Below are 16,394 nucleotides of genomic sequence, written 5' to 3'. Positions count from 1 at the left end.
TGCAGTGGCACAGTGTCAGCTCACTGCAACCTCTGCCTCCTAGGTTCAACCGATTCTCCTGCCTTAGCCTCCCGAGTAGCTGGGATTACAGACGTGTGCCACCACACCCGGCTGATTTTTGTATTTTTAGTAAAGATGTGGTTTCACCATGTTGGCCAAGCTGGTCTCAAACTCCTAGCCTCAGATGATCCTGCCTCGGCCTCCCAAAGTACTGGGATTATAGGCATGAGCCACCACGACCGGCCTGCCAAGCACCTTTTATGAAAGGTTTATTTTATTTTATTTATTTATTTATTTTTTTGAGATGGAGTTTCGCTCTTGTTACCCAGGCTGGAGTGCAATGGCGCGATCTCGGCTCACCACAACCTCCGCCTCCTGGGTTCAGGCAATTCTCCTGCCTCAGCCTCCTGAGTAGCTGGGATTACAGGCACGCACCACCATGCCCAGCTAATTTTTTGTAGTTTTAGGAGAGACGGGGTTTCACCATGTTGACCGGGATGGTCTCGATCTCTTGACCTCGTGATCCACCCGCCTTGGCCTCCCAAAGTGCTGGGATTACAGGCTTGAGCCACCGCGCCCGGCCCGAAAGGTTTATTTAAGACAAAAATGCTAGTATGCCTTTAGGATTCAGCTGAACCTAACTGGAATCAGACAACAGAATTCCTTTATGGGGAATTAACAGAACCAGCAGGAGTCATAAGGCTCAGGGTACAGTCCCTAAGAGTAGGCCACTAGATTCACTAAATTCATGTGTATATTCACATAAGAGCAGTGGTCCCTATACAGTGTGAGTAGCTGTAACACCGTTCTTGAGCACCATTCTTTTCTAATACTGTCATAATTTCTAATACTATGCTAATTACCAAATTCTCTGACTTTGAGATGAGATAAGGCTCCTGGAGTTGTCTCACTGGAGTAAGGTTTTTGATTACAAGCTTTCCCCATTAACTGATGATTATTTATATCCAGCCCTGGTCTTACATGTTAACTAACTGCTCCAGGATGAATGTGAGGAACCTCTCTCACCCATGTCCTCTAGTCCATTAAATCAAATAATAATTAACACTGTTTGTGCCAAAATAACTTATAAAGAATTTAAATCAGAACTCTCTTCTAGGCCCTAGAATTGAAACAGATGTTTAACTTACAATCTCTGTGTCCTCATGCCTAGTGCAGTACCTGCTCAGTGAGCCTCAAGAAGTACCAGAATGAATGTAATGTCAAGCAGCTAAGTGTGTTGTTCTGTTTGTATTTTTTTAATGCTAAATTGCAGACTTTGCCAAGGAATTATATTAATAATATAACAAGTTTGCCATAGTTGTCAGAGCATCTGTCTTAACAGTGATACTTTCTTGCATGGGCTGGAATGAGATCTTGTAATTTTCTGGGTGGGGTCAAGCTGGGACCTGCTCAGAAAACCCAGTCTTCTTGTGGAGAGAGATTGCTCTGTCTTCCTCATGAAGTTTGTGGTGGGAGTGGTATGTGTGGTATAAATACCGCAGAGCCCTGCTTGGGAACCTAAGGAAGAGTTGTGTGGTGCTGGTAAAATTATAGCTAAGGTTAACAAATTGTAGATCTCTGTTGTGACATCAGAGCTACACAGCTCAAAATATAACATGTTTCACCAGATGGATTCCTCATTTATAAAGTATAACTTTATCAATTCTTCACTAAAAGGGAAATGAAAGCTCAGAGAGTACTAAGGCGTCATTTTATATCTCTAGATTATACTGTCTGTTGGGAGCATCACATTTAAGTTGATTTGTAAATATGTCTTTAAGATTTTTATCTTGGGCTAGAATTAGGGCCATTAAGGAAGGTAGTTTGGTGTTAGATTATTAAACAATTCATAATTCTTGGACCGTTTGGAGAGTGATTTGGATCAATGCTATTTCTTCCTTAATCTTTTTTTTCTACATTTTTCATATTTCTATAAACATGGGAAGACTTTCAGATTTAAAAAATTTTACATTGATAATTAATGTATGCTGCTTTCTTGTACAAATAATAAAAACTTTATATTAACATACTCTTCTACACAAGAAGAATAAAAGATAGAAATTATTGTTGTGTCATATGACAGTGGTTAATAACCAAAGAGCTCTTAAAAATCAGTGGGGGCCAGATGTGGTGGCTCACACCTGTAATCTCAGTAGTTTGTGAGGCCAGGGTGGGATGATCACTTGAGGCCAAAAGTTCAAGACCAGGCTGAACAACATAGGGAGAGCCCATCTCTACAAAACATTAAAAAATTAGCCAGGTGTGGTGGCATATTCCTGTAGTCCCAGCTACTTGGGAGGATTGCTTGAGCCCAGGAGTTCAAAGTTAGAACAGTGAACTGTGATCACGCCACTGCACTCCAGCCTGGGAGACAGAGTGAGACCCTGTCTCTAAAATAATAATAATAAATCAGTAGGGAAAAGATTAACCCAATAGAAAAGTGGATAAAGGATATGAGCAAGCAGTTGAAGAATTAAATGGCCAATATAAATATGAAAAATGCTGACTTTTAAAAGTATAAGATGTAATTAAAACATTGGTAAGATAAATGTTACCGATCAAATTGAGCTGTTTTCAAAAGATTAAAACTTACTACCCTGGGTTGACAAATGGTTAAGAAGACGTGGGCACCCATGCAAAGCTAGTATGAATATAAGCTCATGCAATCATTCTGGAGAACATTTTAGCAATTAAAAAGCTTTAAGGCCTAATAATTTCACTTATAGTAACTTAATTTTAGAAAGATATCAAGGACTTACAAAGATTAACCTTCAAAACTATTTTTGATCACAGTATTATTATAATAGCATTTTTTAGTTTTTAAGGAAACAACTACAGTATATGCCCTTATGTCCTTTATGAAAAAAAAAAAAAATCAGTTACACTAAGAAATGAATTAGTCAAAAAATTAGTCAGAAATCGTTTACAATAAATAAGCTTTTGACCACTTAAATTGTTTACTGTGATCAAGAAAGCAGCAACTTTATTTATCAACTCTTATTTAGAATAAGAGTTCTTACTCTAAATGACTGTTCCGTAAGAATCTGTCCTCTGTTCTCTTCTCTCTATACTTCCTTCCTTGCAATCTCTGGCAGGCACATGGCTTCAACTGTCAACATGCAAAGATGGCTCCTAAATTTACATTTCCAGTCATGACTTGTTTTTTGGAGTTCCACACTCAGGTTTCCAACTATCCTTTGAACAGCCCCACCTGGATGGCCTACCAGCATGACCTGTTTTCTTCCATATTTGAACTAGGTTTTTATAGACTCCAAATGTAGTGATAGTGATGTTTTTGTGTGCCTTGGGAGTGGATGGGGAAGAAACTTAAAAGGTATAGCTGTAGAACTGAAAAATACCATATGCAATACAGCAGGTTCTTGAATAACATTATTCTATTCAGTGTCATTTTGTTATATGTTGTTGAGGGAGAAAGAATTAATTCCTGGTTGAGGCCTCTGTCAGTGTGGAGCTTGCAAATTCTCCTCATGTATATGAGTTTTCTCCAGGTGCTCCAGTTTCCTTCCACATCCTGAAGATGTACGCATTGGTTGGACACTGGCATATCTCAGTTGTCTTAGTGTGAGTGAATGTGAGTGTGTGTGAGTGCACCTTGCAGTAGGATGGCATCCTGACCAAGTCTCATTCCCATCTTGTACCTTGAGCTCCAGGGATAGGCTCCAACCATCTGCAACCCGAAACTGGACTAATTGCATAAATAATTACCTTACTTGTTTTTATTAATCTTTCTTAAATGTATATATAGCTCGCATTTATTTCAGTGTTTACCATTAGAAGTGTTTTAGTCTTTCTTCAGAGGTTTGGCAATGTTTTGTGGGCATAAATATGCTATAGGAGCTTAACTTTTATGTTAATCAGCCTATGGTAAACTTGGTTTTGTTACACATTGTTTCACTTAAAGTTTCTGAGAACCTATCTAGGCTGTTAAGTGAGGACTTACTGTACATCTTGACACGAGAGACTTGGCATTAGGCATGATAAGCATGTGCCACTGCAGCAGGTGGTGGGCCACTTAGGAGTCTGCATTACCAATTTCATCTGAACTCTTGGGCAGACTATATACATGCCTTACTGGAGCAAGGAATTGAAGAATAGAAAGTTGTTTTTCTTTCTAGACTGCCTCAGTTCATATCCTGCCTCTGCCAGATAGAGTCTCTGACCTTCAGCAAGTTTTTTCTTTTCACTCTAGTTTAGTTTTCTGGTCTCTAAAATGGGGGGAGGAGAAATTGTACTTACCTAAGGTTTGCTGTAAAGAATGACCGAGGTAATCCATGCCTGGCCTATGACAAGTGATTAGTAAATGTTAGCTATCAACCTCTACAAAAGGCATAGTGCTATGTCAAAGCATAGTGCTTTGATAATATATTTTAATAGGGCAAATTTTCAGATAGTAAACCTTTTCCCTTCATTCAGGGTAAAAATAGTAGTTCTGTAACCCATCAAAGTTTTGTGAGCTTTGTATCTCCGTTTTAAAGTAATTCAGTTCAAAAAGGAAAAATAAGTTTTCTAGTTCAGCTTCATATTGAAGTCTAGTAATGCTAGAAATAAATGTCTCTTAGATTCCTCAGAAGCATTGCAGACCTCTTCCTTCCTTTTATTCTCAGAGTGAAAAACAAATTTATTCTGTTTCCTATCTTAACGTTCTCAGTCACCCAGGCACAGTGGCTCACGCTTGTAGTCCTAGCACTTTGGGAGGCTGAGGCAGACAGATTGCTTGAGCCTAGGAGTTGAAGACCAGCCTGGGCAGGATAGTGAGACCTTGTCTTTGAAAACATAAAAAAGGACATCCTCAATTATGTATATTTTCATATCAGAAAAGAAAAAATAGTGTTGTTTTGTTTATGTATAAGTATCTTTCTCTCAATGAGAAGTTGAAACATTTAAAGTTGGTATCTCTACAAGATGGCAAATTAGGAATTTACCTCAGAATTATATAGTAGTGGATTGGATTGTTTCTTTTTCAGGCTTTCTAGTTTACAGGGTTATGCTAGTGTTTTACTTGTTATCCTTTTTACAGTTATAATCGTGAACTGCTGCCTTTCCTGAGGCTAGTATTGGCAAGTTAATTAAATTGGCAGATTCATGCAGGCCCTGTGGAGCACTCATCCCCTCTCCCTTCTTCCTTTCTCCTCATTTTTCAGTATTCCTGTCACCAGAGCAGAGCGCAGGGGACCTAGGGAATGCCAGATAAGACTACAGTGGTTTAATTTTCAGTAGCTCTGCAGGTCTCTTAATTTAAAAAAAAAAAAAAAAAAAGACGACTACAGTGGTAATAGCCATTTTTGAATAATACATTTAGATGATGATAACTGAGCTATACTGGGGATTGTATAACTTAACACAATTACATTAAACTTATTAAAAGTTTTCTTCAAAACATAACATTTAAAACTTTTCTTTACTGCACCTTTTATTTTTTCAAAGAAGCCTCACTTGGAATTCAACTACTATATAGGAAACAGCTAAGCACTGCCTCTAGTTGAAGGTTGGGATCAAACCTGCTTGTTCGGCCTCTTCTCTATCACTTCATTGCCCATTAGTCCCCACCCCTATATATCCTCCATGGAACCCTAGGGCCCTAGCACTCTAAGGAAAGCAGTTTAGAAGTGACTAATACAAACAGATCCCATGTTGGGGCACAATCCTGGTGCCGTCAGTTTTGTTCTGTTCTGGGATGTCTGGCTCATTTTGACAACTACTGAGAAACTCCTCTCCTACCCATATATGCTATTAAAACTGCTCTTTCACCTAGTGTTTCCATTTTCATGTACAGTGACTCCATTCATTTATTCACATAGGCTGAAAACCCCAAAGTCTCTTGACTCTTCTTATTCTCCACCCATTAGCAAATCATGCTGGTTTTCTGCCTTCAGAATATACCCCATTTTGCTACTCTGGGTTCAGCCTCTTTGGTTTCTTGCCTGGAAACTGCAATAGCTAACTTAGTCTTCTCTTTTCACACTTTCCTTCCTGCAATCTAGTATAGTGGTTAATTCCATGGACTCTGGAACCAGATTCCCTGTCATGTGACTTTGAGAATACTCATTAGCCTTTGTAAGCCTCAGTTTTCTTAACAGTGAAATGAAGATGAAAACAATGATACTTTTTACCTCACATGGTTGTGTCAGACGACTTCTTACGCATAAATTACTTAGAGTAGGACATGGCAAACAGTAAGTGTCCAATAAATGTTAGGTGGTGAGCGATATTGAGGTTGTTGTGTTTGTTTTTCTTTTTATTCATGCAGACTTGAAACTGATATTCTTAAAACATGAGTCGGATACATTCTCTATTGGCTGTCGCCTCTTAGCACAATATCCAAAGGCCTTCCTGTGGCTTACCAGGCCCTGCAGCCCTAGGTTACCTGGTTCCTCTCTGATTATGTTGGCCCATGTTCTCTGTGTTCCAGCCACACTGGCCTGCTGCTGTTTCCTGCCTTGTTAGCCCTTGAGCACTCATTTTGCCTCTGCCACATATGCTGTCCCTTCAGAGAGTTGCCCAACTTGCCACTCCCTTCATTTAAGTCTAAACCCAAATGTCAACCACTCACTGTTCAAGAATATCATGTCATTGTTCTCTATATACTTAACTTTTTTAATATCTTAAGAAAATATAACTTTTCACTACCTAACATTACATTATATATCTGTTTACTGGCAATTTATGCTATTAGACCAGATTTCATAGTACAGTAGTCCACCCTTATCTGAGAGCAGTACCTTCCAAGACCAAAGTGGATGCCTGAAAGTGTAGATAGCACCAAATCCTACATATGTTTTTTCTTTTACATACATAACTATAATAAAGCCTAATTTATAAAGTAAGAGATCAACAATAAAATAGAACAATTATAACAATATGCCAGCATCACTCCTCTTGCACTTTGGGGCTATTACTAAGTAAAATAAGGTTTCCTTGAATACAAGTACCACGACGATTACTCTAGAAGTCTACTAAGTGACTAATGGGCAGATAGCATCTACAGTGTGGATACGCTGGACAAAGGGATGTTTCATCTCAGGCAAAACGGGGCAGGACTGCAAGATATTTCATTGCACTAAGAATGGTGTGGGATTTATGAATTGTTTATTTCTGGAATTTTCCATTTTATTTTTTTGGACTAAGTTGACCACAGGGAACTGAAACCACAGAAAGCAAAACTTATAAAGGGGGACTACTGTAAATGAATGCAAGGGACCTTATCTCTTTTGTTCATCATTTTAGCCCCAGTGCCTTTCATATATATAGTAGATGCTCAAGAGGTATTTGTTAAATGGATATATGGGATGGGATGGGGTGAGTGAATGACAAACATTTCCCCTTCCTTTTTTGCACAAGAGATGCTGAAGTTACCAGGTAGTTGGAAAGGCCCAAACTAACTTTTTTGAGATGCAGAGTTCAAGTTTCCCTCTTCTTTCCCATGAATAATAATATATTGTGTAAATCATCATAATTATCTCTGTTAACCACAAATGGATTAATTGCATTGTTAAATTAGTATCCTCTTAACAGTTGCTATTCAAGGTAAACTTGTAGCAACTAGTGACAAGGAAATTATTTGGGCTCATCATTTATTGAGCACTTAAACCCACTAAGCCCATGCCATACTCCTGGTTATTACCAACCTCCAGTGCTGAAAGAAGGAACTTGTTAAGTCTGTTTGGAGTCAGGAAAAATAGAGACATATATAATGTTCACCAAAAGTTCTGCTTCTCATAAACAGCAGTAAATTCAAAGTGTCTAGGAAAACAGGATTTTAAAATAAGGATTTAGGTTTAAGATGCCTCTTAATTTCTTAGGGATGGAAAGTGAATTTTAGTGTCTTAGTTTCTTAAGGATGGGAAGTGAATTTTAGTGTTTTCTTTTTTTTGGAGACAAAGTCTTGCTCTGTCACCCAGGCTGGAGTGCAGCGGTGCAGTCTCAGCTCACTGCAACCTCCGCCTTCTGGGTTCAAGCAATTCTCCTGCCTCAGCCTCCTGAGTAGCTGGGACTACACGCGCATATCGCCATGGCTGGCTAATTTTTTTGTATTTTAGTAGAGTTGAGGTTTCCACCATGTTGCCCAGGCTGGTTGCGAACTCTTAAGCTCAGCTCAGGCAATCCACACGCCTCAGCCTCCCAAAGTGCTGGGATTACAGGCATGAGCTACCACATCCGGCCGGCAAGTGAATTTTAAAAATTAACATTTATCTTTAGTATGATAGTAGAACAGTTACTGTTTGACAACTTTATACTAATTCATTGACTTTAATACATGAGGAAATAAAGAACTTCAAGGATAGGTCATAACCAACCAGGCCTGGTGGCTCATGCTTGTAATCCCAGCACTTTGGGAGGCTGAGATGGGCGGATCACTTGAGGTTAGGAGTTCAAGACCAGCCTGACCAACATGGTGAAACCCCATGTCTACTAAAAATCCAAAAATTAGCCAGGCATGGTGGCATGCATCTGTAATCCCAGCCACTTGGGAGGCCGAAGCAGGAGAATTGCTTGAACCTGGGAGACGGAGATTGCAGTGAACTGAGATTGCACCACTGCATCCCAGCCTGGGTGACAGGGCAAGACGCCATCAAAACAAACAAGCAATCAGAAACAAGAATAGCCCATAACCTTGAACATCTTTGTCTGTTTTCTTCATAATTCCTGAGAATTTTTTAAAAAATACTCTTGCCGGGCGCGGTGGCTCAAGCCTGTAATCCCAGCACTTTGGGAGGCTGAGGCGGGTGGATCACAAGGTCAAGAGATCGAGACCATCCTGGTCAACATGGTGAAACCCCGTCTCTACTAAAACTACAAAAAATTAGCTGGGCATGGTGGCGCGTGTCTGTAGTCCCAGCTACTCAGGAGAGGCAGGAGAATTGCCTGAACCCAGGAGGCGGAGGTTGCGGTGAGCCGAGATCGCGCCATTGCACTCCAGCCTGGGTAACAAGAGCAAAACTCTGTCTCAAAAAAAAAAAAATAATAATAATAATAAATACTCTTAACCAATTTCAGTTGATTATCATGTACACCTATAATATGGAGGATATTTTGTGCTTTTTATTTTGGGGCCTCTTTTCTACCTTCATGCTGAGCATCTATCAATCTTCTGAACCATATCTTGTTACAATCTGAGCAAATAATTTTCTGATTCAAAGAGGGTAAACATAAGCTAACTTGTTTAGTCCTTTTTTAAACAAAAAATCACTGACATTAAATGAGTTAATGTTTGGAGTTGAGTTGACTTTTTAAATTATCCCTATTACAACATAGTAAGACACCATCTCTACAAAAAATACAAAAATTAACCAGCCTGGTGACATGCGCTTATAGTCTTAGCTACTTGGGAGGCTGAGGTGGGAGAATCATTTGAGCCCAGGAGCCTGAGGCTGCAATGAGCCATGATTCCACCACTGCACTACAATCTGGGCAACAGAGCCAGACCTGTCTCAAAAAATAATAATAATTTGGTACCATTCAGAGACAGCGTCAGATGGGGTGTTTGACTGGGTTGGTTCACCTGTCAGGTGGTAAAATAGGTGTTCTGAAGTGAGCTCAAGGAGGAGAGAAATCTCCCATGTAGCAGAACAAAAACTCACTTGATCTTGATTATCTATATGTATAAAGATTGTGAAAGTAGGACCATGACATTTTTCTGATCTTTGGAGTTATCACTGTGAAGCAGAATTCACCAGTCCTTGGATTGTTCACTGACCTATCCTGTGTTCTCTATAAATATTAATGTAGAATAGCCTTACATTTCTTATCTACAGAATATTATCTTTATTAGAAGAATTTAAGTGTAAATCAGTAGCCAAAAATCAAAGAGATCTGATTTTTTAGCTGTTCTCTCTTTTTATTTATACATGGACTTTAAAAATCATCATCATTATTATTACAGGCCATGGTTGCTTGTTATCCGGGCAATGGAACGGGTTATGTACGTCATGTTGATAATCCAAATGGAGACGGAAGATGTGTGACATGTATATATTATCTAAATAAAGACTGGGATGCCAAGGTATGCAACGTAATTGAGCATTGACTTTTTTCTTACAGGTGTCTTTTTCTCAAAAGCATTAAGTTTCATACTTCTTATAGGTGAGACTGTCAGAGACACAGTTAAAAATTTTCCTCTTAAATTTGTTTTTAGTTTTGGGTATTAGGAGTGGATTTTTGTAAAATGAAACAAATACTAATCTATGTTATATAACATAATTAAACCTGTAGTTAACAAGGTGGTGTTGTACACTTACAATTTTGAGAGGGTAGATTCCATGTTCAGTGTTCTAAACACACACACACGAGGTTAAGGGAAACAGAACTTTGAAAGGTGATGGATATGTTTATTACCTTGGTTGTGATGGATGGTATCACTGGTGTGTACATATATGTCCACACTCATCAAATTGTAAATGTTAAATATATGCATTTTTGTATATCAGTTATACCTCAATAAAACCATATAAAAAAGTACTGATATATCTTAAAAAGTAGATTTCATTTATTTTCAGATATTAAACAATTTATCTAAAATCTAACTTTTTAGAAAGGTGACCTTTATTAAAATATTTTTCTTTTAATAGTTTTTAGAAAAACACTTCTGAGAACAGTTGTTTGATAATGGCTTTTGGGGGAGATTACCTGTAGGTAATTGTTAAAGATTATTTGCTATGTTATTCTTTGCGTTTTTGTAAAAATACTATATGGCATTGAGTTGTTGAATTGAATATTGGAGGCAGGATTTCATCTTTCCCTGATTATTAAAAAACCAGAAGTTTATCAGTACTGACAAGCCCTGTAAAACCAATTAGAATGTACAATATATTTAATCTCTCTTGTTTTAAATATATATTTCCTTAATATTAGCCTGTCTCATTAAATTTAAATGATTTTTAAAAGTATGTCATATATTACTACACTAGAGACTGTATAGACTATGGTTGATTTTTTAAAATCTTAAGTATAACATTCAAATGGATAAGTGGCTTGTACAGTTCAGTGGATTTTCACAAAGTGAACATACCTGTGTAACCAGAGTTACTTTTTCTTTTCTTTTCTTTTTTTTTTAACCAAATAACCTTTAAAACACCTCTCTCTCCACCTCCCCCAGAACACACAAATGGAAACTGCCTGAGTCTTAAATGTGCAAAAACCTAATCCTACCCTAAAAAGTGTTATACGTTTAGGATATTCTCACAGTGCTCCAGTAATCTTTCTAAAGCACACAGATTTAAAGAATTTTCTCGACTGGGTGTGGTGGCTCATGCCTGTAATCCCAGCACTTTGGGAGGCCAAGGCAGGTGGATCATGAGGTCAAGAGATTGAGACCACCCTGACCAACATGGTGAAACTCTATCTCTACTAAAAATACAAAAATAAGCTGGATGTAGTGGTGCATGCCTGTAATCCCAGCTACTTGGGAGGCTGAGGCAGGAGAATCGCTTGAATCCAGGAGGTGGAGGTTGCAGTGGGCTGAGATTGCATCACTGCATTCCAGCCTGGCAACAGAGCGAGACTCCATCTCAAAAAATATATATAAAAAAAGCGTTTTCTCTGTCCTAGTCCAAGTTCAAAATGGAGCAAACTTTACTGCTAAGTATATATTGATGCATTACATTATGTCAACAAGCATGGTTTTTCTGTTGCAGCTTTCAAAGTTTGAAGCAGAGAAATAAATTTCATATTTGAGCCCAAGGCTCAAATACAAAAAACAGATTGCTGTAACTTTAGTTAAAACAAAAGTTGACTTTTTGGCAGATTTTGCGAAGAGCTAGAAAGCTAGAACTATGCTTCATCAACTTCTAACTTCTAGATTTCGTTAGACTTTTTCTAGGCTGGTCTTATAATTTTTATAAGACTTATGGTTGAATATATAGGTTTTAAATTAGGATATAGGCAGAGAAAAGTCCCTAGTGTTTTTATTTATAGAATAGAAAATTTTCATTGCAAGATTGCACTTAGTATTTATTGTGCCATAAGTTCTGGATGCTAGGGATGTAGCCGAAATGGAATTAGCCTTGGCAGAGCTTAGGTTCTATTGGAGGATACAAATCAGAAAGATTGACAGTTACAGATGGTTATGCCAAGTGTCAAGACAGATTGCTATGAGAGCGCACAGGAGGGCCACCTAATTCAGAGGTCAGAGAAAGTTTCCCAGAGGAAGAGTGGAAGTGTCAAGTAGCAATGTTTCTCTTAAAACATTTTCAGCAGGTCACCTGTGGTACTCTCAGTGACTTCAGTCAAAGGGAAAGGAGCAGGAAAAAAGGAAAAGGAAAGAAGACATGTCCTCAGTCAGTCTGGAGTTTCTTTAGATGTTTGCATAATTGCCTGAGGAATCACTCTGAACAACTGGGAGCTGAGGAAAATTGGCAAGGACATCAGAGTAGCTAGAATTTAACCTACCTGAGGGTGATCCTGATAAACCTTTTATTTAACTGTAGATTCTAGGTTTGGGCTCAAACTCCTTACTGTCCTGACCAGGTGTTAGAGTTTCTTTCAAGTGTCTACCTGCTTAGGAATGTTACTCAGGAGTAAGGAGCTCTATTTGGTTGGTTGGGTTTTGCCTACTCCCAGATCGTAAACACCACAAGGACCAAGCCTGTCTGCATTATTCTCTACTCTGCACCCAGAGCTGACCACAGTTCCCAGTGTGATTTGATGCCTAGTGGTGTTCAGGTAAATAATAATAATCCAGATTCAAGTTTTACAAGCAGGTAGACATCTGTGCATCAAGCCCAGTCTGGAAAGGGAGAGCCACAGGTTCTCATGAATTCGCATGCTGATGATAATGATGGTCATAATAAATGATGACACTTTCTAACTGATATATTGAATTATTTAAATAAAAGGTATTTCTCACTATCCTATTGTTTGTTGAACTTTAAAGTATGGTAAGCTATTTGAAATCTAATTCTAATAATTTGTCAAAATTTCTTGAAATGTATCTATTTTAAGAATGAGTTAAACAAATCATTAGCATAAATGTTTAGTACTTTTCAAAACTTTCAAGCATCATTTTAAGACTTTTAAATTCAGATAACATTCATGTGTTTCATCATGTTTTTATAAAAATCCCTAAAAGGGCTGGGCATCGTAGCTCACACCTGTAATCCCAGCACTTTGGGAGGCTGAGGTGGGCAGATCACCTGAGGTCAAGAGTTCAAGACCAACCTGGCCAACATGGTGAAACCCATCTCTACTAAAAATGTAAAAATTAGCCGGGCATGGTGGCATGCGCCTGTGATCACAGCTACTCTGAAGGCTGAGGCAGGGGAATTGCTTGAAGCCAGGAGGCGGAGGTTGCAGTGAGCTGAGATTGTGCCATTGCACTCCAGCCTGAGCGACAGCGAGACTCCATCTTAATACATAAATAAATAAATGAAAATTCTCAAAATAAGTAAATTTTTCCTTGCAACAGTGCATATACTTTTAAAATTGCAGCTCATCTTCATACCTTATTAATTGAAGTGTATTTGTGAATAATCCAATTAAGACTGAAATTATCTTTTTTTTTTTTGCCCCCAAATTAAATCTTGTAGCATTTTTGGTTATTCCTACTTACATATTTGGCTCTTTTCCTAGGTAAGTGGAGGTATACTTCGAATTTTTCCAGAAGGCAAAGCCCAGTTTGCTGACATTGAACCCAAATTTGATAGACTGCTGTTTTTCTGGTCTGACCGTCGCAACCCTCATGAAGTACAACCAGCATATGCTACAAGGTAGTATTCCTTTTCAGAAAAAAATTGGTTTAGAGTATGATAGGACAGGAGGGAATCTGTAGGGCAAACTGAAAGCCTTCTAATGAGTATTTTCATACCAGGTAGTTTTCACTGTCATTTTAATTTAAATAATTGTATAAGATTTATGCTGCACAGTCATCTGAATTCAAATAATTATATAAGACTTATTAACAGTTAGTACTAAATGTGTGTTTCTTTGCACAGCCACTCTGAAGAAAGGGAAGCACAGGTCCTCCCTCCCTTCCTCCCTCCGTCCCTTCCTCCCCACCTCTTTCCCTCCCTCCCTCCCTCCCTCCCTCCCTCCCTCCCTCCCTTCCTTCCTTCCTAATAGACAGAGTCCCACTCTGTCGCCAGGCTGGAGTGCAGTGGTGTGATCTCAGCTCACTGCAACCTCCGCCCCCAGAGTTTAAGCGATTGTCCTGCCTCAGCCTCCCACGTAGCTGGGATTACAGGCACAGACCACCATGTCCAGCTAATTTTTGTATTTTTAGTAGATACAGGGTTTCACCATGTTGGCCAGGCTGGTATTGAACTCCTGACCTCAAGTGAGCCACCGCGCCCGGCAGGTCCTCCCATCTTTCTAGCACTCTCTCCTTGCTTTGTGCATCTCTTAACTACTGTCTATTCTTTGATTTTTTAAGAGTATTTTACTTGGAAGAGAGAAAGATCAAGAAGGAAAAGGGTAGCTTTTTTAAAAGATGGTGAGGGAGAAAAGAGAGGGACAACAAAGGAATATTATGATACAGAGTAGAAAAATCAGAGGTAACCAGAGAGTAGAAGTGAAGAGAAAAACAAATAGAAGAAAGAAAAGTAGAGAGCAGGTTACCACGTGTGGGAGTTAATGTTAGAAAAATGATCCTGTTAGCCTTACAAATAATGAGTGTCTGTTTCATTATACTTTTTCTACAAGGTATTTGTAACCTATTATGTTTAGTGCTTTATTTTAAATGCTTTTTTAAAAAAACATTTATCCTATCCTATGGCTGTCAAAACAAGATATTGTAGACATTGTCATGAAAGTAAATATTTGTAGAAAAATAGTACAATTTTTTAAATACTTATTTTTCATTATGGAAAGGTCTTGGAACATTCTGATAGTGAGCTCCTGGCATTAAGTTGCTGTGTATCTGACACAGGCAACGGTGGGGCGGTGAGAAGAGGCACAGGCTTAGATGCGCTGGGTAGAGAGTTGGGTTCAGTAATGATGAGAGTCTCTAACAACTTGATTATCAGCTGTGCCTTTTTCTTCTTTTTCTCTGAACTGTGTTGCCTGCATCCTAATTCACGTAGTGAGTATCAAGCTAAGCAGGTTGTAGCCAGAGATCATAAGAAGTCCTGAATGGAAATCAAAGAAAAACTGTCACATCATAGCCCTTTTCAATCCCATGTCTCCTCCCAGCGGCATCCCAGTGCCATCTCTGCCCCTGCTGCTTCTGTGAAGATTTTCTGAGCCAGAAACTGCCTCATAGACCTTCCTTTTTATGAAGTCTTGAGTGTGGTTTAGTTCTGTCCTTTCTAGATGAAATAACAGGCATTTGGGAGTAGTAAATAAATGCCAGATGGCCTGGAGGCTAAGTGCTACAGCAGTTGAGAGGAGGGAAGGTGGTGCCACATTGGAGAGATGGGCAAGTGCACACTGAAGGGAGAAGCTCAGCTGGCCTAGGTGAGGGGAGGCAAGGAGTTCAGTTGTGTTAGTAAAGCACTGTGGGAATAGGCATGGTTCTTCAAGTTAAGCTGCAGAAAATCATGTGAGGAAAAGGATTCTTGAAGTAGAATCCTTTTCTGTTCTTACCTAGAATGGGTGATGAGGCTGGAAAGTTAGAATGACATAAGGTAAGTTGCTTTCTGTTAAGGACTTGTGGCTATAGAGGGGAGTTGATCCAGATATTAGAATTCTGATTGCTAAGCAACTAAAAGTTTAGGGCATGGGCAAAAGATACATAAAATTATGTATCTGAGTACCTTTCCTATTTCCAAGGCCACCCGAAAGTAGAAGAGGCCACATGATAAGAAAGGTAGTGGAGCTCTGGAAAGAGCAGAGTCTGGAAGTCAGGAGGCCGCTTTAGATCTCAGCTCTGATGTACCAGCAGGGGGTCTGTACATGTCAGGCTCCCCAGTTGTCCATACTCCCAGACTCTGACCCTGATCTACACTTGACTCTTTACTTCAAAATATGTTAAATGATTTTTCATTCTGTCATATTTACTGGCTCTATATTTGATCAGTGTTGCTTTTTCCTCTGTGACCACTGGCCAGAATCCACAATATGTTTGAACTAATTGCTATGTTCTGCTCAGGAACTAGTGATTTATAACATGCTTTCACTTCCTATAGCATTTGTACATTTTCCTATTATTTGTATCAGAAGGTATAACTATGTCTTTTGTAGTATTTAATAAACCAATATTTAATGCCTCACTTTTTGGCATGAGATATTCTAAATAAGTCAGATTTTCAGAAAAATGAAGTTTAGACAAAGTTGAAACACAAAACACAGTGTAATTGCTTTGATACAAATCCTTAAGAATTCTTAGTGTAGGCCGGGCGCGGTGGCTCAAGCCTGTAATCCCAGCACTTTGGGAGGCCGAGGCGGGTGGATCACGAGGTCAAGAGATCGAGACCATCCTGGTCAACATGGTGAAACCCCGTCTC

At 38.9% G+C, this 16,394-nt stretch overlaps 1 protein-coding gene across 3 annotated transcripts in view; it reads left to right on the top strand.

Moving 5' to 3' along the window:
* The window catches only part of EGLN1 (egl-9 family hypoxia inducible factor 1), a 56,342-nt gene that overhangs the window by 34,904 nt on the left and 5,044 nt on the right, over nucleotides 1-16,394 (top strand). For 2 of the 3 annotated variants that reach the window (XM_017526535.2, XM_017526534.2), the window contains exons 2-3: nucleotides 9,902-10,021; nucleotides 13,585-13,721. In XM_017526535.2, the coding sequence (XP_017382024.1) occupies nucleotides 9,902-10,021; nucleotides 13,585-13,721 (257 nt within the window). The remainder of the gene's footprint in view (nucleotides 1-9,901; nucleotides 10,022-13,584; nucleotides 13,722-16,394) is intronic. The other variant, XM_017526536.2, reaches the window with a different exon arrangement.

Source organism: Cebus imitator, unplaced genomic scaffold (genome assembly GCF_001604975.1).
Source record: "Cebus imitator isolate Cc_AM_T3 unplaced genomic scaffold, Cebus_imitator-1.0 Scaffold42, whole genome shotgun sequence".
Taxonomy (NCBI): Eukaryota; Metazoa; Chordata; class Mammalia; order Primates; family Cebidae; genus Cebus; species Cebus imitator.
This window is presented reverse-complemented; position numbering and strand designations above follow the sequence as displayed.